The sequence below is a fragment of the Anolis sagrei genome, chromosome 6, assembly GCF_037176765.1.
Source record: "Anolis sagrei isolate rAnoSag1 chromosome 6, rAnoSag1.mat, whole genome shotgun sequence".
Lineage (NCBI taxonomy): Eukaryota > Metazoa > Chordata > Lepidosauria > Squamata > Dactyloidae > Anolis > Anolis sagrei.
The window spans coordinates 109,023,263-109,046,197 of record NC_090026.1 but is presented as its reverse complement, the minus strand read 5'-3'; the positions used below and the strand labels follow the sequence as shown (position 1 = coordinate 109,046,197).

Here is a 22,935-nt window from a genome sequence, read left to right as displayed (position 1 = left end):
TCTCCAAGAACCTAGTCTAGGTCCCCCAACACAACTGAATGGCCAATTTTCAGCTGAAGCTGGCCACAGGATTACATTGGAGGATCTAGAGATTTCTAGGTAACTATTCTCTCAGGTGAGGAGTCCCCGATGACAAAATGGGTTAAACCACTGAAATGCTGAAGTTGCTGACCGAAAGGTCGGTGGTTCAAACCTGAGGTGTGGAGTGAAGTCCTGCTGTTAGCCCCAGCTTCTGCTAACCCAGCAGTTCAAAAACATGCAAATGTGAGTAGATCAATAAGTACCACTCTGGTGGGAAGGTAGCAGTGCTCCATGCCTTCATGCCAGCCAAAAGACCTTGGAGGCATCTATGGACAACGCTGGCTCTTCAGCTTAGAAATGGAAATTGAGATGAGCACCACCCCACAGAGTCGGACACAGCTAGACTTAATGTTACTTTTATTCTCTCAGGTAAAAAGTAAGCATTTTAAATTCCACAATTTTCCATTTTTATGGCACTTTCAACCCCTAACTCCAGAGAATGTGGAAGGTTGATTATATTAATTTTGTTTGTTCTGCTGACTTCCTCTTGCTGTATGAAGTGGGCAATTAATTTATACATGGAAGCTCCTTGTACAATTTAGGACCCTTTACAACCAACGCTGTTAATCTTGCTGAGCTTGTGCTTACAGAGCAAACTCTCTGTGAAAACCTTTCCAGCTTCCAATGCACGTAAGGCAAGTGGAGACAAAACAAAGGTGTGACAAATGGGGTGGAGTCAGCAAGGAGGAATGTTCAAACTTTGAAACTAAACTGTATCTACAGCAATGTTTTGGAAGTTGGAGAATTAGAACTCTGAAGTGTTTAGTCAATAGATCACGACAGATTTTTCTTTAAGAAATATTAATACAAAGCTATGCCTGCGCATAACTCTCTTTGTTGAATCCATATGAAAGTAAAGATGAAAAGGCTCAACTACTCATTGTATTTCATATCCCCAGACACCCACATCCATACTCTCAAAAGACAGCAAGAAAACATAGTAAGATTCCAATCTACAATTCCATAAATCCCTGGACTGTGGTTAAAGACCTGGGGACATTTCTACTTCTCTCTGCTCCATTTCAGAGTGTGATTCCAAGAACATGCTCCATATCTGCATCAATAACAACCCTGGTTAATAATAAAGTAAAGGTAATGGTTTCCCCTTGACATTAAGTCTAGTTGTGTCTCACTGGGGGGGGGGGGGGAGGTACTCATCTACATTCCTAACCCAAAGAGCTGGCATTGTCCATAGACGGCTCCATACAGTCATGTGGCCGGCATGACTGCATGGAGCGCCATTATTGTCCTGCCAAAGTGATACCTATTGATATACACACATTTTCATGTTTTCAGACTGCTAGGTTGGCAGAAGCTGGGGCTAACAACAGAAGCTCATCCCACTCTCTGGATTTGAACCACTGATCTTTCGGTCACCAAGTTCAGCAGCTCAGTGATTTAACCCACTTCGGTACCAGGGGCTCCTATTGGTTAACAGTAACAAAGGTATTATTGTAATCCAAGAAATTTAGAAATATGCTTTCGAACTGTTCTGAGGTCTCAGTTTACATTTTAGTAGCACAAAGAACTATGGAAAGTTTAATTCTCTCTTTTTTAAAAAAAATCCAAGAGAAAGCAGTGGGTAATAAACAATCCTAATCCATGATCCATTCTCAATATGCTAACCATGTTTAAATTAAGTAGACATCAACACTTTGTCTGCAATAGTCTGCCAGCTAGAAAGGGCTCGCTCGACTCCTTTTTCAAGCATTATTTAACTTCTTAGATATCACACTCTGGTTTCCACCTTCTCCGAAATGCAATTCAGATTTAACAACAGATATGTTTTTACAAAATAATCAAGATGTAAACGAGAAGCATAGGTAACACCGCACTTTTGAGTACATGCTTTTTTATCTTTGGCAACATATCCAGGTTTCCCCTGACAAGAAGATATCAACAATGAGAATGAGCCATGCTCTACACTTACCCTTATGTCTCCATTTACAGCCCTTGGCATGTGATTAAATGCGTGTGCGGGATCTTTGTTGTAAACTTTAAGGAAAGATCGGTCTTGAATGTTCCTAGAGTAATAAAAACAAACACACAAAACAATAAATCATCCATAGCTTAATTCGAACTCCTTTGCGTTGCGTACTCTGAAAGTACTGGTTATGTGTTGTTTTTCAAGAGACAAAGGTAAACATGCTACCTGTTACTTGTCCTTTGAGAGGTATTTTCCACTCCCATGCAAATTTTCATTAAAAGCGCTGGGTGTGGAACAAACTGTATGGAAGCGGAACACCTTCCACGCTTACTTTTCTTTCAACAGACCATCCTTGTTATTTACCAATTAAGAACCAAAGATACAGTACATCAGAACAAAAGTAAGTTCCTTAGGAGGAAAACACTTGTTCAAACATTTTATATTTGATGACTCCATTCCCAGGCTTCATTCACAGGTAACACATACATTAATTTCAGTGATTTCACCAAGTTTTACTTCTCTGTAAAGATTCCTAAAATGCAGCTGCAGATCACTTTAAAGAACTGATCTGCATCCATTTTGATTCAAAAGACAATGGAGGAAAGGCTTCCTATTTTGGAAAAACATATAACCTGAACAAAACTGGAAGATGAATGTACAATTCACAAAGCCGATCCACCAGTACAACTATTTTAAAAATCAGTTGCTTTTCATTTAGCTGCGAAACCTACCTTACAAACAGTGTACAGATCTGGAGCGAAACCTCCACCAGCAACAATTGGCCACAAAGACGGCAAATCTAACTACACTTATGTCCTCTTAAAACTGCAATGCCTTTCATTTAACACCAGCGCTCTCCCGAGAATTTTCACAAAAGACTGAATTCCTTTGCTCCAGGTGCAGCTACAAGTTTAGTGGGCTGATCTTAATCACCAGGATTATGGTTTGGAGGAGGAGGGAGAACACATGGTGAAAGACTTTTGGACAGGTCTTGTTTCTTTTAAAGTCACACTGCAGTTGGCAATTGCCTTGAATCTGTTACTAGTTAGGGCATGTATCACTGTTATTGACTTCAAGCAGTCTTGTCGGGGGAATGGAGGGGGGGGGCAGAGATAGTTGGAGGAGCAGTTCACCCACAGCTGTTAAGAAACATGTGGTTAATTGGGCATTCAGCATTAATGAAACTATATCATATGTACCCATGGATATGTTGACCTCATATATAAGTCAAGGGCAGGTTTTGAGGACAAAATGATAGATTTTGATATGACCCATTAATAACTTGGTGTCCATTCCCACAGAAAGTGGAAAATGCTGATGCCTCCTTAGGTGATCAGTTGTCGCTGACTATCACCATTTTCTTGTCTAAGCATCCAAAAAGGCCAGAAGTAATGGCACAGTATTTCTTTTAGTTTCTCCCAGGATAAACTAAACCCTCGCCTTATGCAACTTTATTCTGAGATTGTTCCCTTTTGTGATGGGAATCAAAGTATAGTATACACATTGAGTTGTGGATAAGCTGACACTGAAATGCAATGGTGCCTGAGCTCTGCAAGTGCAGCATTTTCTGAATGAAGCAGAGAGTGCTTGAGGATCAGGACATCCGTAGGAAGAGCAAGATGCTTGTTTATAAAGCTATTGTCCTCCCAATCCTGCTATACAGTTGCAAAACGTGGACTGTCTACCGACGTCACACTCAACACCTGAAATGATTCCATCAGCATTGCCTCCAAAAAATCCTGCAAATCTCTTGAGAAGATAGACAGACAAATGTCACCATGTTGGAAGAAGTAAAGACCACCAGCATTGAAGCGATGCTCTTATGCCATCAACTCCGCTGGACTGGCCACATTGTCTGAATGCCCCGATCACTGTCTCCCAAAGCAGTTACTACACTCCCAACTCAAGAACGGAAAATGAAATGTTAGTGGGCAGGAAAAGAGATTTAAAGATGGGCTTAAAGTTAACCTTAAAAACTGTGGCATAGACACTGAGAACTGAGAAGCCCTGGCCCTTGAGCACTCTAGCTGAAGGTCAGCTGTGACCAGCAGTGCTGCAGAATTCAAAGAAGCACAAATGGAGGGCGAAATGGATGCCCTCACTGTGGAAGAACATGCAGGTCAAGAATAGGGCTCTACAGTCACCTAAGTATCCACCACCAAGACACTACACTTGGAAGCCCATCATACTTGAACAACGAGGGATCGCCTAAGTAAGTATGTCAACTAAGATTTTTGGTGTTGATTTTTTTACTCAAATTTCTAGATTTATACATAAGCATATGTAGTGGTAACTTAAAGGCATCAGATGCTGACCAATTTTGGAAAATAAGCAGGGTCAGACCTGTACTTGGATGGGAGACCACCAATGAATTCTAGAGGCTACAGACTATATTTCAGAGGAAGCAGCTGGCAAAACCACTTCTGAGTATTACTGTCTAATAAAACTCTATGAAATGCATTGGATTAACAAGTGAGTTGACAGTACACAAGTATACACACATTTAAAATATTGAAGGGTAACCACTAAATACAACAACAAAACATCCTCTTATTTATGGGCAATGTAATCTTGTTGAAACTCAAACTCTAAAGAAAGCCCACACATTCATGAATTCACTAGCACTTTGTGCTATGATAATATCATGTCTCCCTGCCTCTTAACACTTTCCAAGGCTGAATTTACACGTGTGACAGAATAAGAGGCAGTGCTATTTGGAGCTGTACGTGGCAATGATCTTTTGTGTAGAACTGGTCCCCAAAAACAGAGAACCAGGCAGAAACATTTGACCTTATTGCTTTCCTTTCTATGTCAGTTTTCTTCCTGTGTATGTGCAAAATCTACATATACTTCTATATATTTAGGAAAGACTGCAAAATGTGGTCAGCAATCTAAAAACAAACCTCTCTCCTTCTTCATTCTACCTCTTAGAACTCAATAGTGTCTTAGGACGTAGAATACCTAATTTCCCCCCCACAAGAAGATGCCCAAAGCCTTGCCTTTTGGGACATATATGGGCCTGTACTTTGCAATCCTCATTAGAGGCCCTTTTATAGACCCCTATTATAACCGGCTCACAAAATAAATCAATTAATACAATTTTTAAAACAATTAAAACAATTACATTTAAAACCATTTGAAAAATATGAAAAATTTAACCAACAAAGCACACACTGCATTAATTTCAGAAAGGGAGCCAAGGAAGAAGAAAGTACTGAAATACATTACAAAAATCCTATCTGACCAGATCAAAGATAAATTTAACAATGTATGCAAACCTACGTGTTTTATTTGCCCTGGAATACAGTCAAAGGTCCATCAGGTATTTTAATTAATTGATTCGTTCATTTATTTGATTTCTATCCTAACTTCCCACCACGAAACAGAACCCAGGGCAGTTTACAATTCAATTAAAGATGTTATGCTTGGATTCACTGAACCGTTTAATCCATTTTTTTAAAAAAAAAAAAATCCGTTTTCAGATATGATAGGAGAATCCAAGTAGGTAGTTATCTTTGTTTCCACTTTGTATTTGATTGCATTTTTGGAAATTTAATTTGAAAACCACACCAACAGAAGAAAAGCCAGAATCTATCCAGCTTAAAAACAGCAAATGGAGTCAATTGGCAGAGACCTGTCAGTATAAAAAGATCTCTTTTTTTGGATGGCAGAAAGACAATGAGGAAACCTGCCTATTCTCTCCCTCTGCAGGGAGTTATCGCTATCATTGTTATCACTATTATTTACAAACAAGGAGGTTTCTTCTGTAATTTGAACTAACCACAACTACCAATTGAGGTTCCACTCAAATGAAATTTAAGAGTTTTTCCCTTTTTTCCCAGCTCCAGCAGACCTCTGAGGAAGCCTGCCATAGATGCAGGCGAAACGTCAGGAGAAATGCCTCTAGAACATGGCCATATAGCCCGAAAAAACCCACAAGAACTGAGTGATTCCGGCCATGAAAGCCTTCGACAATACATTTAAGAGTTTCGTTTCACAAAATACTGATACAAAGATAACAGCTCATATTCCTGGTCCCCAGAAACTCCATAATTTTTTTAAAGTGTGGGAAAAATGTCAACTATAGGGTCACATGTACTCCCTAGGGCAGTGGTTCTCAACCTGTGGGTCCCCAGATGTTTTGGCCTTCAACTCCCAGAAATCCTAACAGCTGGTAAACTGGCTGGGATTTCTGGAAATTGTAGGCCAAAACACCTGGGGACCCACAGGTTGAGAACCACTGCCCTAGGGTCATTTTCATGGTTTCCAGATCCCTCCCTTCAAAATGGGAGTTTTTTTCATCTTCACCATCACCATCACCACACCATCATCATCATCATCATCAAGTGTTTTGCCCACAATTGTTCTCTATGAAATGCTAGAAATTTGAAGACTGAAAGAAAATTTAATGTAGGGCAGAATTCTTATTTGGGGAGACGATGCCCACATTCTGACCTTCACATAGTTTACCTCTCATCCATCCATCCATCCATCCATCTATATCTAGTGGACAACAAGTTGAACATGAGCCAACAATGTGAATGGAATCTTGAGGTGCATCAAAATGTGTATAGGGTCTAGATCAGGCATGGGCAAACTTTGGCCTTCTGGGTGTTTTGGACTCCAACTCCCACAATTCCTAACAGCTGGGTTGTTAGGAATTGGGAGTTGAAGTCCAAAACATCTGAAGGGCCAAAGTTTGCCCATGCCTAATCTCGAGCAAGGGAATAATAATAATAATAATAATAATAATAATAATAATAATAATCTTTATTTATACCCCGCCATCATCTCCCCAATGGGGACTTGGGGTGGCTTACATGAGGCCAAGCCCAAACAACAAATTACAGCAAAATAAAACCAATAACGTAAACAACATCATAATTACAGAAAACATGTGAATGCATAACGATATAAAATTACAGTAAACACAATCACAGTGGCAATGGGCAGGCTACATGTAATGATTAAAAGAAAAACTAATTAAAAACTGATTAAAAACTCGGATGAGATAAAGGAGAAGCAGGTTATTTGCGGAGGGGGGCTCATTAAAACAGGGGTTGTGGAAACAAACTTTCCCACAAGGGGAGGAGGGACGTAGACATAATGGTGCTTCTCTATTCTACTTTGGTTAGATCTCACTTGGAATATTGTGTCCAATTCTGGGCACCACAATTCAAGAGGGATATTGACAAGCTGGGAGGTGTCCAGAGGAGGGTGACTAAAATGATCAAAGGTCTGGAGACCAGGCCCTATGTTTAGCCTGCAGAAGAAAAGGCTGAGAGACATAATAGCCATGTATAAATATGTGAAAGGCTGTCATAAGGAAGAAGGAGTGGACTTGTTTTCTGCTGCCCTGCAGACTAAGACTTGGAGCAATGGGTTCAAGTTACAGAAAAGGAGATTCCACCTGAACATTAGGAAGAACTTGCTGACCGTGAAAGCTGTTCAACAGTGGAACTCTCTACCTTGGAGTGTGGTGGAAGCTCCTTCCTTGGAGGCTTTTAAACATATGCTTGACGGCCATCTGTCAGGGGTACTTAGACTGTGCTTTTCCTGCACCACAACCTGGTCTATGATTCTATAGTTTATCTATCCATCCATCCCAGGGAAGATGTAGTCTTCCAGATTATAGCACTATTGGCCTGACAATGATTGACATTATATTGACAGCATCGGAGGGGTAATCCTTTCCTATCCTTGCACCAGATGGGAACCATTAACAGAAAGAAGTAATCTCCTCTTATATATGTTTGATGTAATCTAAGGGCATTGAACAAACCTAATAAAAGGCAACATATGTTAACCTACCTTACATCACTTAATTCGTAATAGATATTCCTGCTCTCGTCCTTGATGTATATCGCCACACTGGGGGATTCCAGTATTTTCATTGTCAGCTGCTGGGGGAAGGCACTTACAAAGAGGGCACGGATAGTGTCTGTGCTTGTGATCTCATTGGGCATCCTTAGCTGTTTAGTTTCATCTCCGTATTGAAGATATAAAGCTCCTGTGGGCAAAAGACAAATGCCTTGGTTAAAATGATCAAACATGGACTTCAGACTCTACAGCAGACAAGAGCTAAAGTGCCTCGTTTATACCAAAAGCTCGTACACATCTACTCCTTTTCCAATACTAAACTAGTAAGGATGGATGGATGGACATATATCTCCTATATATACCGTATATACATATATGGGAGATATATGTATAAAGGCAGAGGGAGAGAAGAGAGAAGAGAGAGGAGTATATATTCTTTCTCATTCAATATTGGAAAAGGAGTATAATTCCCTATGGCTATTGATTATATGTTCCTAAGACATACAGACGCTGTCAGAAAGATGTTTATTTGGTCTGTTCTCCAGTTTGGCTGCCTCCAGCATTGCTTCCGAAAGGTTACTTTTACCAAATGCTCAGCCTTAGGAACGAACATGAAATTTGCATTTGTTGAGATTCTAAAGAAATATATCCATTTCATACCCTGTGAAACTGTTATCAAATGTGCATACATATATTTTAAATTTCCCGTTACCAAAAGGAAAAATATAAGCATCGGAGTCTTCTTGTTTTTCTTTTTTCCAATTATATGCAACAAAATCATATGCACAACTAAAACTGCATGAAATTGAAAAATGTGCACAAACATGCTTCAGTCAATGGAGGAAATGTGTACTTTAAGAATAATACATACAAATGCGCAGATTGGGAAAATTACATTATCAAAATATTTCCATTTCAGAAGAGGGAAACAAGTATTGCAACTCAATACTAAACTTTGATGGGAAAAAGTTCCATGGGTGTGATAGCCTTATTCAATAGAATCACAGAGTTGGAAGAGACCAAAAGGGCTGTGTGGGAACACACAATCAAAGCATTCCCGACAGATGGTCATCCAGCCTCTGTTTAAAAACCTCAAGAGAAGGAGACTCCACTAACACTCAGAGGCACCGTATTCCACGGTCAGGAGGTATTTCCTAATGTTTACGTGGAATCTCTTTTCCTGCTATCTCAATCTATTGCTCCAAGTCCTAGATTCTAGATCAGTGGTTCTCCACCTATGGGTCCCCAGGTGTTTTGGACGACAACTCCCAGAAATCCCAGCCAGTTTACCAGCTATTAGGATTTCTGGGAGTTGAAGGTCAAAACATCTGGGGACCCACAAATTGAGAACTACTGCTCTAGAGCCTTTGACTCAAGAGCCTTTGGCTCAGATGGTTAGAGTCTCCTTTAAGAGAGGAAAACAGGATATAAATGAATATTATCTATCTATCTATCTATCTATCCACATAATAAAAGTGAAAATATATGTGTGTATATGTGGCTGGAGTGCCCACTTTCACAGACAGGCTCCCACTTCCACAAACAAGCCCCCACTTCCACAAATAGATATGATTCCCACCTATGAGGAGCCACCAAAGGCCCTCCCTCCAATGACATGGCAAGTTATAACGAATGCAGTGAACATGTACAACCCTTGCCAATGTCCTCCACAAACACAAGACTGACCACCACCCAAGTGAAGGCTTTCATACAGGGACAATTTCATCCTAGATTTCATGTGTTTTCTCCACCACAAACATCTCAGTTTTTCTGACTCTCTCGATTGGTGTGGAATTTGCATGACCCCTCCCACTGCCTCTCCCTTAACCCTTTCCTATTCTTTTCTATGGCCCACAACAAACTAAGCAGGATTGATCAGCAACTAAACATACTGGAGGGGGTTGAGTGCTGACTTAACATGATGGAAGTTGTAGTTCACCCTGCGTCAAGACAGAGCACTGTGACCCCGACCAACAATGGACCTGGACCACATTTGGCACACGGAACCCCCTTGACCAACAAAAAATACTGAAGGGCTTTGCGGGGAATTTACCTTGATTTGGGGGAGTTGTAGTTCATTGACATCCAGAGAGCACCGTGATCCCAAATAATGATGCACACATGCCAGATGCACCCAAATTTGAACACTGGAAGGGTTTGGGAGGGACTGACCTTGATTTTGGAGCTGTAGTTTATCTACAATCAGAGAAACTGTGAAACCCACCAATGATGGATCTGAATCAAATCTGGATCTGAATCACACAGAACCACCATGACTGATTGAAGTTTGATTCAGATCCATCGTTGGTGGGTTTGGGGAAAACTGACTTTTATTTCTGGAAGTTGTAGTTCACTTACATTTAGAGACACTGTGACCACCACTGATGATAGATCTGGACCAAACTTGGCACATGGAACCCCCATGACCAACTGAACCTACTGGAGGGATTTGAGGGGGCTGACCCACCATGGTGGGAGCTGTAGTTTATCCTGCAGCCAGAGATCACACTGAACCCCACCAATGATCTAGAGCAAACTTGAGCAACATGACAAACTCAAACTACTGATGGAGTTTCAGGGAGTTAACCTGGCATGATGTGAGTTGTAATTCACCAACAACCTTATGCATTTTGTAAAATTTAAAAAGATACTTTTTCAAAGAACCCCAGCAAAGCCAAGTACCCAGGATTGAGCTCCCTGCTTGGCCATGGAAACTTATTAGGTGGCCTTGGGTAAGTCACTCTCTCTGAATCTCAAAGGAAGGGATAAGCAAACCACTTTTGAACAAATCTTGCCAAAAAAAACGCCTATGGAACATTCCCCTTATTACTTCATCACACTAGAGAGAAAAATCCACTTTAAACCCGGTTTCTGCCTCCTGCAGAATGCTGGGGTTTGTAGTTTAGCGAAGCCATTAAAGGCTCCTCCCTAAAATACAAACCCCAGAATTCTGCAAGAGGCAGAAACTGGATTTTCCCCCTAGTGTGATGAGAGGGTTAGTGTTGCCACAAATCAGTAAAATGGCTTAAAAGCACACAACAACAAGAACTGGTTTTAAAATCTCATCAGCCAGAAATGTCTGTGTCCTCTGTACCAATGCAAAGCAAAAGCATTTCATTAGCATTTACCCCCACCCCTCTCCTGAAACAACAATGTATTAACCAGAGAAAGGATAGATTTGGAAAATAGTGTCATCATATGCTTCCCAACCAGACATTTCCAGGGAGTTCCTCCAAAGGTTATAGCAAATAAGGCAAAGCAAGACATTGTTGCTACAAATGAATATTTAGATATACAAAGACAGAGCAACTATCTTTTATCAGGGAATGAATTCTTCAGGGACAAGCAGAGACCTTACAATAATTAACACTTCCTGCAGTACAGGATAAATTCCTCAGCATACAGTCTTTATTACTGCCATCCTCAGCACAAGCTTTTCCAGCTCTGCAAGGCATACTTTCAGAGCTTGTGTTGAGGTCACCTTCATGAACTTTGTGGTATTTCTAGCCCGGGGCCTTATGCATTAACTTTCCATTAGTTGCTCTCACCTAATTATACCTATCCTTCATACTTAGAAAAGGTCTCTAATATTTGTGTCTTCATGTAATCTGCTAGTGAGATCTGTTACATAAAATACGGGCAATAGCCAAGCCATAATTGCTGGCGCAAAATTCTTGGGGTTTTTTGTCACTGTTGTTGTGGAGTAAGAAAAATGGTTTTGCAGTGGACTTCTCTTGCCTTGGATGATGAAACTAAACACCAGAAAGTGCAAGAAAGTGAGTGGACAAATGCTGTGAAAAGACCAAAGATGAAAGAGAAACAATGTGATGTGATCTATGCTAACTCAAAAGAAAGCCACACTCCTGTACTATTTTCCCCAAGTTTGGGCTTGGGATACAATTCAAGATTTTGAAGTTATTTATTGGAATTCTCTGTTGAATCTCACACGCAGGGCGCCAAGGGATATGATATTTCTAGGGCACCTCATTGCTATAATACAGACTTAGGTATCTTGGAGAACTTGTCTATCCAAAGTCCTTGGCACCAGAAACCAAGGACTAGCCTATGTAACAGAGCCTTGTTACAGCTGTGTCAAAGTATAATTGTAGCCCATTAATCCCAAAATGCTAGTCCTCCAGATGTTTTGAATTTCATCGCCAAGAATCTCTGACCATTGGTCAAAGTGGCTGAGTCTGCTGGGAACTGAAAGCCAGAACACCCAAAGGACCAGAGTTTGGAAACCATCTTTCTAGCCCATAAAATAATCCAAGGATTCAGAAACCATTCATTACATTGCAAAGTAACAAGCCTTCATTAAATGTCCTGGACTGGTTTGGAGAAGGGAATCATCATCATCATCATCTTTATTTATAGCCCACCACCATTTCCATGAAGGTACTTGGGATGGCTCTCAAAAGCACTCCAGGGTGCTGAATATAAAATAAACAATACATAGGCATAAAAATAATAACAACATAAAATTATAGCAACAACCACAACGAATGCACACAACATCACATAATAATACAATTGTTAAAATTTATAAAATGCAGAAGTACCTGTGAATAAAACTGGCCTTAATCAACGAACTAAAGCGCCAGAGTGAATAATAAGTCCTCGCATACACCCATTTCAGTCTACTCAATGTGGAATGAAGTATGGACTCTGAGTTGGCGAACGCTGTGCATGATATTGGTTTATTGACTGATTTTTTGATGTTTTAATTGTTATAACTGTTTAACTGTTGTTTTTATACGTTTATTATATTATTGTGTAGGCATCGAATTGTGCCTTTTTGTAAGCCGTCCTGAGTCCCCCCTTGGGGGTTGAGAAACACCCCAGACAGATGGCCAGTCTGTTTAAAAGCATCCAAGGAAGGAGCTTCTACCACACTCCAATGCAGTTTAGAGCTGGGAATTGCAACCCAACAGCCCATGTTGTTCTGAGGTGGGGGGGGGAGGACAGGAGTTGTTGATAGGAATCAGGAGCTGTTAGGCTAAAAAATAACCCTCGTTTGGGGTGATTCCACAAAAATGTAGCAGAGTGCCAGAAGCACAATTCATAACCAGCAGAAGCTTACGTGTAGAGAGCAAGGATTAGTTTCCATTCAACAAGATGGAACAGGATTGCAGGGAGCCACAACTTCATAAGTTCTAAAAATAATATGTTTATTAAAGTCAAAAGAAATCCATTCTGGATAGAAAAGGTTCTTGGAGCTATCTAGTTTACTAAGGTATCTTCTAAGAAAAGAAAGAGGATAAAAACAACAAAATAATATCCATGCAATTACATCTTGCCTGGAGAATGGCAAGATGCATCCTCACTCAAGGAAGACAAAAGCAAGAGAGAGAGCCAACATGGCCAGACCGGGACAATAAAAATACCTTTAAAAGAGGAAGTTACCTCATCCCTCAAAGATATCACATTGCTAAGTACTCAAAAGGGGAGGAGATAGTGGCATGCAGGAAGAGAAAGGACAGAGCCCCTTCTTGAGATAGGCATGCATAGGGAATTAGGCTAACTACTCATTGAGGGCTGGAGACTTGTGCAGTCAGGGATGAAACCCAACAGTTGTAGTCCATTATCTGGAGGGCCATATAAATGACAGAATAGGCCAGATTTGGTCCACGTTTCTTGAGACTGATGCCTGTATTCCAGACCCGTTGTACACAATGACACGGAAAAATTGTATCCCATAAGTAAAATGGCAAAATCAAGGTTCACTTTTTGGCTGTGGGGGATATTTGCAAACTTTGGATGGATGAGCCCATGGATACAGAGGGCCAACTGAATGTGGTAGACATTACAATGAAAATATTGAAGTTGCATTCATTCTCATTATTTTTATATGCAGAAGCTTCTGGCCTATAAAATGCAGGAAGCAGTGAAGCTATCAAATAATGTTTTTGCAGATTAACATGGTTTGCACAATATATGTTTGCCAAGAAGGCAATGCCGAACAGTATTTTGGCTCTTTCTTCTGCTCCTTTTTTCAGGTGCATTCTCAAGATATCTGCTTACATACAAAGGAAGAGCAGATTAAAGTAAGGAACAAATGTGATTACACAGCTTTATTTGGGACGGTGTGCATTTCACACTTCCCCTGGGTGCACATTCCACAAAAACACATAAGCACAATTGACAAAGCATAAACCTTTCTTTAAAATCCTGTAGGCACCAGCATAGCTACTGATTAAGTTGGAAGATGGAGATACTTTTGCCTTGCCAAACATGTATGCAAAGATAAGAAATATTTCATGTTAAATTCTTTTTAGTTCTACAAGGAATAAAATGAGGTTTATGAAAAACTAAACATGGCAAATATAGTCACCTTTGGGCAATTTAGTTTCCTGGTAGTCCTTTGTTCCAAATCTGTAATTGAAGCTGGTAGTTTGGGGCTGTTACTCTTGAAGATTTGCCAACCAGCTTTGAAAGCATTTAACCAGGACAGCAAATATTTGCAGGCAGCTTCTAAATGAATCAAGTTAATGGAAAGGACTTAGGGGAAAATGGAGGAACGAACACACCAAGCTTCTTAAAAAGACAGGTGCAACCCTTTAAGATAAATTCAACTTCTGATAACGCCACATTTAAATGACTTGGAGGTATAAAACAACACAGCTACTGATCTTAGGCAAGACAAACCAGTAGAACCAATTTGTATAATTAGAGGCTTTGACTTGGTTTTGAAGGGTACACAACCTAATCTCTTTCCAGGTGCAAAAAATAGAGAGTGCTTCTGTTTGAAGACTTCTAATCAGAAACCTATTGTCCTCTATTTTTTTTACAGGGTAACCTTTTACATGGAGCTCCCGATGGCACAGTGGGTTACAACCCTTGTGCCGGAAGGAATGAAGACCGACAGGTTGGAGGTTCAAATCCTGGGAGAGCACAGATGAGCTCCCTCTGTCAGCTCCAGCTCCCCATGTGGGGACATGAGAGAAGCCTCCCACAAAGATGGTTAAACATCAAACATCCAGGCATCCCCTAGGCAACGTCCTTGCAGACGGCCAATTCTCCCACACCAGAACGACTTGCAGTTTCTCAAGTTGCTACTGACACGGAAAAAAAATCATCATCATCACCACCACCACCAAGGTGGTACTAGATTCATTGATGACTTTTTAATGCATTCACATATTAACACAGCTCTCTCTGCATTCTTTTCTTCAGACAAGAATGGCTTTTTAAAATTTATTTAATCCTGAAATGTCTATGCTGTTTTTTAAAGGAAAGTAATACAAGAATTAACAATACACGTTAAAAGATGTGAATCACGTATGTCCTGGATTCCTTGGGCACAAGGCAGATATTTCAGTTGTATATGGGGGAAAACTGACCTTGAAGGAGCTGGGGGTGGTGACGGCCGACAGGGAGCTCTGGCGTGGGCTGGTCCACGAGGTCACGAAGAGTCGGAGACGACTGAACGAATGAACAACAACATGGGGGAAAACACTGAAAGCCAAACGAGGACATTTCAGTATCAAAAATTTCCATGCAGCCAGAACTGACCAATAATCTGGCTGTCACATACTGAACTTTTCACATGATGAATTCAGAAAATGGTTTTGAACCGTAGTATCACAACTTGATGGAAAGGGAATAATGCAGAAAAAAGAGAATCACTCAAGAAGCATTAATGTTTAACGAGGCAATTCAGGACAATAATGATGGGTTGTTTGTAGCTGTGAAATGGTGTGAAACCTAAAGCCTTTGAACTCATTCCTAGCTAATAAATCACTGTCTATTGTTTAAACCCTCTATACTCCATGCACCTTAATGTCAGCAACTGATGCTGTAGCAAGCAGGAGAAATGGGAACATTGTACAGATGTGCATGTTCTGTGTTGATTGCCAGGATTTAGCCAACCGGAATGTCAAACAAAAATACTTGGAGGATTTTTATTAACTATCATAATCAGTACGTTATACTTCCTGTCAGTCAGGGAAAGAGTCCCCCTATTTAAACAAATATCACAATCTTCTTGTTAACATCTATACATCAAAGAATTCACCTCCAACAAGCTGTACAGCAGGGGTGAGGAATGCGTGGTTCCCTCCAGATGTTCTTGGACTGCAATTCGCCCAAACTTTAGTCAGTGTATCACACTAGAGGAACACATGTTTCCCATCCTTGCAGTAGAAGATGCAGGAAAGAAATTCCAGAAGTCTTTAACAGATAATATGTCTTGCTAGTTCCTTGAAGTGAAACCCTACACGATTTAAATCAATGTGATTTTCTCTCACCAACTCCAAAGGGCAACAGATAAAATTTCTGCAAGAGCAGTAGTGAGTTGTACAAATACATTTATATGTTTACCTACATACAGTATAATATCGGAAGCACTGTTATGTGAAGATCTAGTTTATTCTAAGTAAACATGCATGGCAGTCAAGCTATGTATGTGTGCAGTTTTGGGCTCTCCAAAATATCACCTCAAGCAGTGGACAAACCAAACTGATGGCTGACAGTTGAGTCAAAGCTACTCAAAGCAGTAGTCCTAGGACTGGTGCTGGTCCTCAAGTCATTGTCCACCAGTCTCTGGTGAGTTTCTAGGAAATAAAGAAACAGTTGTAGTTCATGGCACAAATATGTACCTGGGCACACTAAAAAAAAAAGGCTTGGGGGAACAATAATCCAACAACATTGCTACCCTGAGAAGCTACCCTGCAATCCAACAACACCAGATACCCCAACAAATTTAGATGCCTTCAAGATTAGCCGGATTCTGTGAAGATGCTTCTTTCAATTGTTATAAGCCATTATGGCTATGTGATAGGAATGATGACAGGACATGTATCTCTCCAAGTGTTCTCAAATTCCAACTCTCATCAGTTTGGCCCATCATCCACGGTTCCAGAGAACTGTAGGTCATCAACATACGAAGGGCCAGACATTCCTCATCTCTGTTATACAGGTCCTCCATGTTACCAGAAAAAAGCAACACGAGAAGTCTGTAGACATCCTGAGAACATCTAACTTGCTGTTGAGAAAAGCAAGATTCTGAACAAAGTAATGGACTTTTTTCCCAGCAGATGTTTTGATTCAGCAGAGCTCTCAGGAGTACATGTGCATGAAATTGCCACCTATTAAGGCACTGTTTGAATTTCCTGTCTTTTTGCAATCTCGCTAATCCTCATTTAAGCACATTCAAGGATTCCTAATTATTCTACCTTCACTATCCATCACTGTGGGAAAAACCATGATTCCAGGGACAGACCTCAAATTCAACTGCTTCTTAAATGGTAATAGAGGGCTTAAAATATGCCTCAGTGCCGCCACATCTGTTGAGAAGAATGAGAAATTGTACATTCATTGGTTCACTTGAACAGAAAAGCCACACTGGTTGGAATTATTATTATCATTTGCATTTAAAATTGCTGTTTTCTTTGTGTATTGTGTTAATGGAGACTGAAACGTTAGTCTCATTAGTTCTGTATAACTGCCCTGCCTCTTCTAGGCCCTAGGCTAGGGATGGAAAGAAAATAGATAAATGTTCTCATTGCTGATAACAAAATGCAGAAAACTTCATAGACTGCCTTTCTTACTTCCAATCCTAGATCAAAATTCCCTAGTAGGGAAATGGTGACAATTGGCCATCCAGAGATTTTTGGATTAAAATCCAAAAGGGTTAAAATCCAAATTAAAATCCAAAGGGTTCCTACCTTCTAGTTCCTCAAATCTGCACATATTTTGAAATTATTCTCATTATGCAAATAGCATTTTAATTGTTCCATTTTTCATTCCCTATGTTCCAACCTTTTACAATATTTACAGTTACACATGATTAGAGAGAATGGTATGGAATACAATGGGCCCTCCCTAACTGCCAGCACAAAATCTGCAGATTTAACCAAGATCGAAGGGGAAACACAAGGCTCAAGAAAGATTGAGGATCTGTAAAATGGCAGGAATCCAAGCATAGCACTTGGCACAAATCCATGCCTTCTACCATTTCAAAGACCTTCCCACCCAGGTCCATAGCCAGAAAAAAATGGGAAGGGGTGGGGTGGGGTTGAAACTTTTTTTCTAGTGAAGCATCAAGAGTAGATCTATAACACAAAATCATTTAAATTATATTACTCATTCTACATTTTATATAGACTTAATTAAATCAAATTTATATTTTAGTTACAAAGTTTTAAGTCTAAGAAAACCTGAAGATGACTTTTAATTGGTAATTTAGTGGTTACAAAAGAATACCACAATGTCTGTTGGAAATACTTGAAAACTGTGTCAAGATACTTTGATAGAAATCAGGCTCCACCGATCACCTTCATGGGACACTTAAGAGTGCAAATCCAGCCAGTCGTTCTTGCCCCATTGTGCTTCTTATATATGCTTTCAAACATTTCAGAGTTGAAAACGAACGTTCATTTGTAGCTATTGACACTGACAATGTGCAGACATCTGAAGAAGTTTCTTCACGTTCAGAAAAAACTGTCCATCATAGACAAGTTATGCTTCTAGTGCATTTGATGGTTTTTCTGCAGGTGCAATCTTTTTTCATTTTTTACACCACAGGTCAAATTCTTCCATCCGTGTATCAGCATCCTGAATTCATTCATTGTAAAGTTCTGTGCACATAAGACTACTTTACTTATTGTACACCACTACTGGCCAAAAGCTTGGTCCCAGAGCCATGTTTTACTTGCTTCCTGAAGTTCGGCAGAGATTGGGCTGACCTGATTTCACTGGGGACGGAGTTCCACAGTCAAGAAGCTACCACTGAGAAGGCTCTGTCCCCCGTTCCCACCAACCTCACCTGCAAAGGAGGTGGGGCTGAGAGCAGGACCTGCCCAGACGATCTTAATTTCTGATATGGTTCATACAGGGAGATACGTTTGGACAAATGAGCTGGGCCAGAACCATTTAGGGCTTTATAGACTAAAGCCAGCACTTGAATTGTGCTTGGTAGTAGATGGGCAGGCAATGGAGCTGGTGCAACAGGAGAGATATGCTCTCTCTGGACGCTGTGCAGCCTGGCTGATGCCTGTTGGACCACTTGAAGCTTCTGAACCGCCTTCAAAGGCAATGTAGAGTGTGTTGCAGTAGTCTATACAGGATATAACAAGAGTGTGGACCACCGTGGCCAAATCTGATTTTTCAAGGTATGGGTGCAACTGGCCCCCTCGGAGTAACCAATTATAGGTAACATGTTTAACTCACTGCATGCTCTGTTCAGTTCCGCATTGTGTATGAGAGATGCAGTCCACATTCCCTCTTTGGGAGAAACATAGTGACACTGGTGTCTTTTCTCTTGCCTCTGCTCAAACAGATTTTTCTGCTTATTTTGTTGGGCAAAGTGGATTAATACTAATCATACCCAAAAAAGATAAAGGTTGCCAGTGTGGCCACCCCTACCACAATCCATCGTTCACTGCATGCTCCTTTCTTCCACCTTCCTGCTCGAAGAGTGTATGCTGGCACCACTTCTGTTGCTGCCCTATGCAAACTTTTATTAATAGGAACTTGATAATCCACATTTTTGTACCCTCATGGGATGCTGGAACCAAGCTCCAGTGTATACCAAGGGCCCATTGTATTAATATTCTTCCTGAAAGAATTGTCTAAACATAAGACACAAAACCTGGGGGGTGGGTGGGTGCTATGTAGTAAAAAAAGTCTAAAATTCCTCAAGATTACAGCTGAACTCAGAAAAAGCAACTATTTCTCAAGGGCCATGATCAATCCAAACCACATGTACAGCTGTTATTCAGGTGCGGTGCAGTAAAAAGGAAGGCATTTCCCATTTCAAAAAATCTGACATCTCATCTGTGCAACTTTTCTCACTGTGAAATAAAAAACCACCAAAATATGTTCAAGACGTTACATACTGAACAGATATCTCTGCCCCAAAACACTAACAAGGTGCAGTAGAGTAACATTGCCAGCTGGGATAAAAAGAAATCAGAAGGCAGCCCTAATACTAGGTAAGACTTTTTCCAGAGTAAAGACGTTTTCCAGAGTGAAGACTTTTTATCTTTGGTAATCATGAACTGTCAGCCCAAATACTAAAGACACCAGATCTTGTCTGTTTTGGGATGTCAAGGAGGCTAGTCTTTGGGTGGGATACCATCAATGGGTATCAGGTACTGTAGTCTGTATTTCAGAGCAAGGGACTGTCAAAACCATCTCTGAGTATTCCTTGCCTAAGAAACCTGACAAAATTCATAAGTCACTTGAAGGCATGAAACTAGGGTGTGTTTTAGGAGAGGGAGTTCAACCTTTATCCGGGCCAAAGGAACAATATTCCAAGGAATCTTGAAAGGTGAATGTTGCAAAACCTGGCTTGGGGAGCCACATGTGGATCCAAAACTGGTTCATTTAAATGCAGGTAACTTCCTATGATAGTGTTTCTCAACCTTGTGGCTGGGACCCCTAGAGGGGTGGCGAGGGGGGTGTCAGAGGGGTCCCCAAAGGCCATAGGAAAACACAGTGTTTGCTGTTTGTCATGAGGGTTCTATGTGGGAAATTTGGCCCAATTCTATTGTTGGTGGAGCTTAGAATGCTCTTTGGTTGTAGGTGAACTATAAATCCCAGCAACTACAACTCCCAAAGGTCTATTTTCCCCAAACTCCACCGGTGTTCACATTTGGGCATATTTAGTATTCATGCCAAGTTTGTTCCAGATCCATCATTGTTTGAGTCCAAAGTGTTCTCTGGATGTAGGTGAACTACAACTCCAAAATTCAAAGTCAATGCCCACCAAACCCTTCCAGTATTTTCTTTTGGTCAAGGGAGTTCTGTGTGCCAAGTTTGGTTCAATTCAATCACTGGTGGTGTTCAGAATGTTCTTTGTAGGCTAACTATAAATCCCAGCAACTACAGCTCCCAAATGACAAAATCAATCAGGTATTTGTGCCAAATTTTGTCCAGTGAAATGAAAATACATCCTGCATATCAGATATTTTCATTACAATTCACAACAGTAGCAAAATTACAGTTATGAAGTAGCAACAAAAATAATTTTATGGTTGGAGGTCACCATGATATGAGGAACTGCATTAAGGAGTTGTGGCATTAGGAAGGCTGAGAACCCCTGTTCTATGAGCATATAATGGAAACCAATCCTGAAGCAATTCTTGAAGTTGGAATAACATGTATGCATCAGCGCTTTTGTATTTGTAGGAGCTCTGTGAAGAATATGCCTGTGTCTTAGCTTGGGAATAATAAGTTACACGTAACCTATCCATCTAGTTACTTTGTAGGTAATGAAAGTGCACCGAAGTTTCATTTCAAAAGTAACATGATATGCAAAGGAGAAGCTGCACTATTAATGCAAAAAGTAACAGTTTTAGTTACTTTTGAAAGTCATTTTAACTGCATTTTGGTGGTATTTTAGCATGATTTTTCTCAAGTTTTATGCTATTCTCACTCACTTTCTCAAATAAAGAATGATCGAAGGTAACAAAAAACAACAAAGCAGGACAACAGGTAATGTTATAAGTTGTTTTTCCATGTTAAAGAGGCTGATGTACAAAATGGAATAGTAAGTAATAAATGTGATAAATCAATAAAAATTATTTTTAAAAAGTTGTTTTTCCAAGACCACAACAGCAATGAGTTACTATAACAAGTAAAAGGGATGTATTATTTTGTAGAAATAACTTCCCCGCTGTTTTATTTCCATACCGTAAAAGCTTAAGTAACATAAAATTAGTTTTCTCAAAACTGATTCGAGATGTATTCATATTCGAAATTTACGAAATATATCTTTTGGTATGACTAAGATGGGTTGTACAAATTCATGCAAACATGCCTCTAAAGATATGTGGGATTGGCACTTTCCCCTTCCCTCATTTGTCTCCCATTCTTTGCCTCCCTTGGCTTGAATAAGGCAGTTAAAACTGCCTTTAGATTTATACTGTTTTGTATTTTAATACAGAAAACCGATTATGGATCAGATATCAAAGCATGCTTGATAAAAATGGCCTGGGATTGTTAACAGAATAAATAAACTGCTATATTCAGTTTATTGAGCAGCTCTATGATTTATGACTCAGTCATGTTACTTTATGCTACTCTGCACTCCAGGAGATGGGATCCTGCAGAAGAGAAGTTATATTATTAAAATAACCCTTTGCCTTCCTCAGCAGCCTACATTCATTGCCTTATATAGCAAACAGCTTGCTTCTCCTATTGGGAAGCATTCTGTAAAAAGCTGCCTTAGATGAAGGAATAGAAGGCATACTTATCAAATTTGTAGATGATACCAAATTGGGAGGAATAGCTAATACCTCACAGGACAGGATTACAAAATGACCTTAACAAATTAGAGAGCTGGGCCAAAAGTAGCAAAATGAAATTCAACAGGGCACTACACTTTGGCAATAAAAATAAAATGTACAGGTATAGGATGGGTGACACTTAGCTTGAAAACAGTACATGTGAAAGGGGTCTGGGAGTCTTAGTAAACCACAAGTTGAACATGAGCCAACAATATGATGCAGCAGCTAACGAAGCAAAGGAGATTCTACGCTGCATCAACAGGAGTATAATAACAAGGTAGAGGGAAGTCCACCAGAGCCCCCAGTGGCACAGTGTGTTGAACCACTGAACTGCTGAACTTGTTGACCGAAAGGTTGCAGGTTCGAATTTGGGGAGTGGTGTGAGTTCCTGCTGTTAGCCCCAGCTTCCACCAACCTAGCAGTTCAAAAACATGCAAATGTGAGTAGATCAATAGGTACTGCTCCAATGGGAAGGTAATGGCATTCCATGCAGTCATGCTGGCCACATGACCTTGGAGGTGTCTACAGACAATGCCGGCTCTTCAGCTTAGAAATGGAGATGAGCACCAACTCCCAGAGTTGGACATGACTGGACTTAATGTCAGGGGGAAACCTTTAACTTTACCTTTAGAGGGAAGCAACAACCATATTCTATTCTGCTTTAATCGGATCTGATCTGGAATAACTCTTCTTGTTCTGGGCACCACAGCACACTGCCTCAGAGTGTAGTGGAGTCTCCTTCTTTGTGTGTTTTAAAGCAGAGGCTGGATGGCCATCTGTAGTGAGTGCTTTGATTGTGTGTTCCTGCATGGCAGGGAGGTTGGACTAGATGACCCTTGAGGTCTCTTCCAACTCAATGATTATCTAATACAATTA

At 40.4% G+C, this 22,935-nt stretch overlaps 1 protein-coding gene across 12 annotated transcripts in view; it reads right to left on the bottom strand.

The window, feature by feature from the left end:
- KIAA1217 (KIAA1217 ortholog) overlaps positions 1–22,935 on the bottom strand; it is a 469,454-nt gene that overhangs the window by 99,221 nt on the left and 347,298 nt on the right. For 11 of the 12 annotated variants that reach the window (XM_060782396.2, XM_060782395.2, XM_060782391.2 and 8 more), the window contains 2 exons: positions 7,820–8,018; positions 2,012–2,105 (listed from right to left, as the gene is read on the bottom strand). In XM_060782396.2, the coding sequence (XP_060638379.2) occupies positions 2,012–2,105; positions 7,820–8,018 (293 nt within the window). Of the gene's footprint in view, positions 1–2,011; positions 2,106–2,739; positions 2,907–7,819; positions 8,019–22,935 lie in introns of those variants that run through there. The other variant, XM_060782400.2, reaches the window with a different exon arrangement.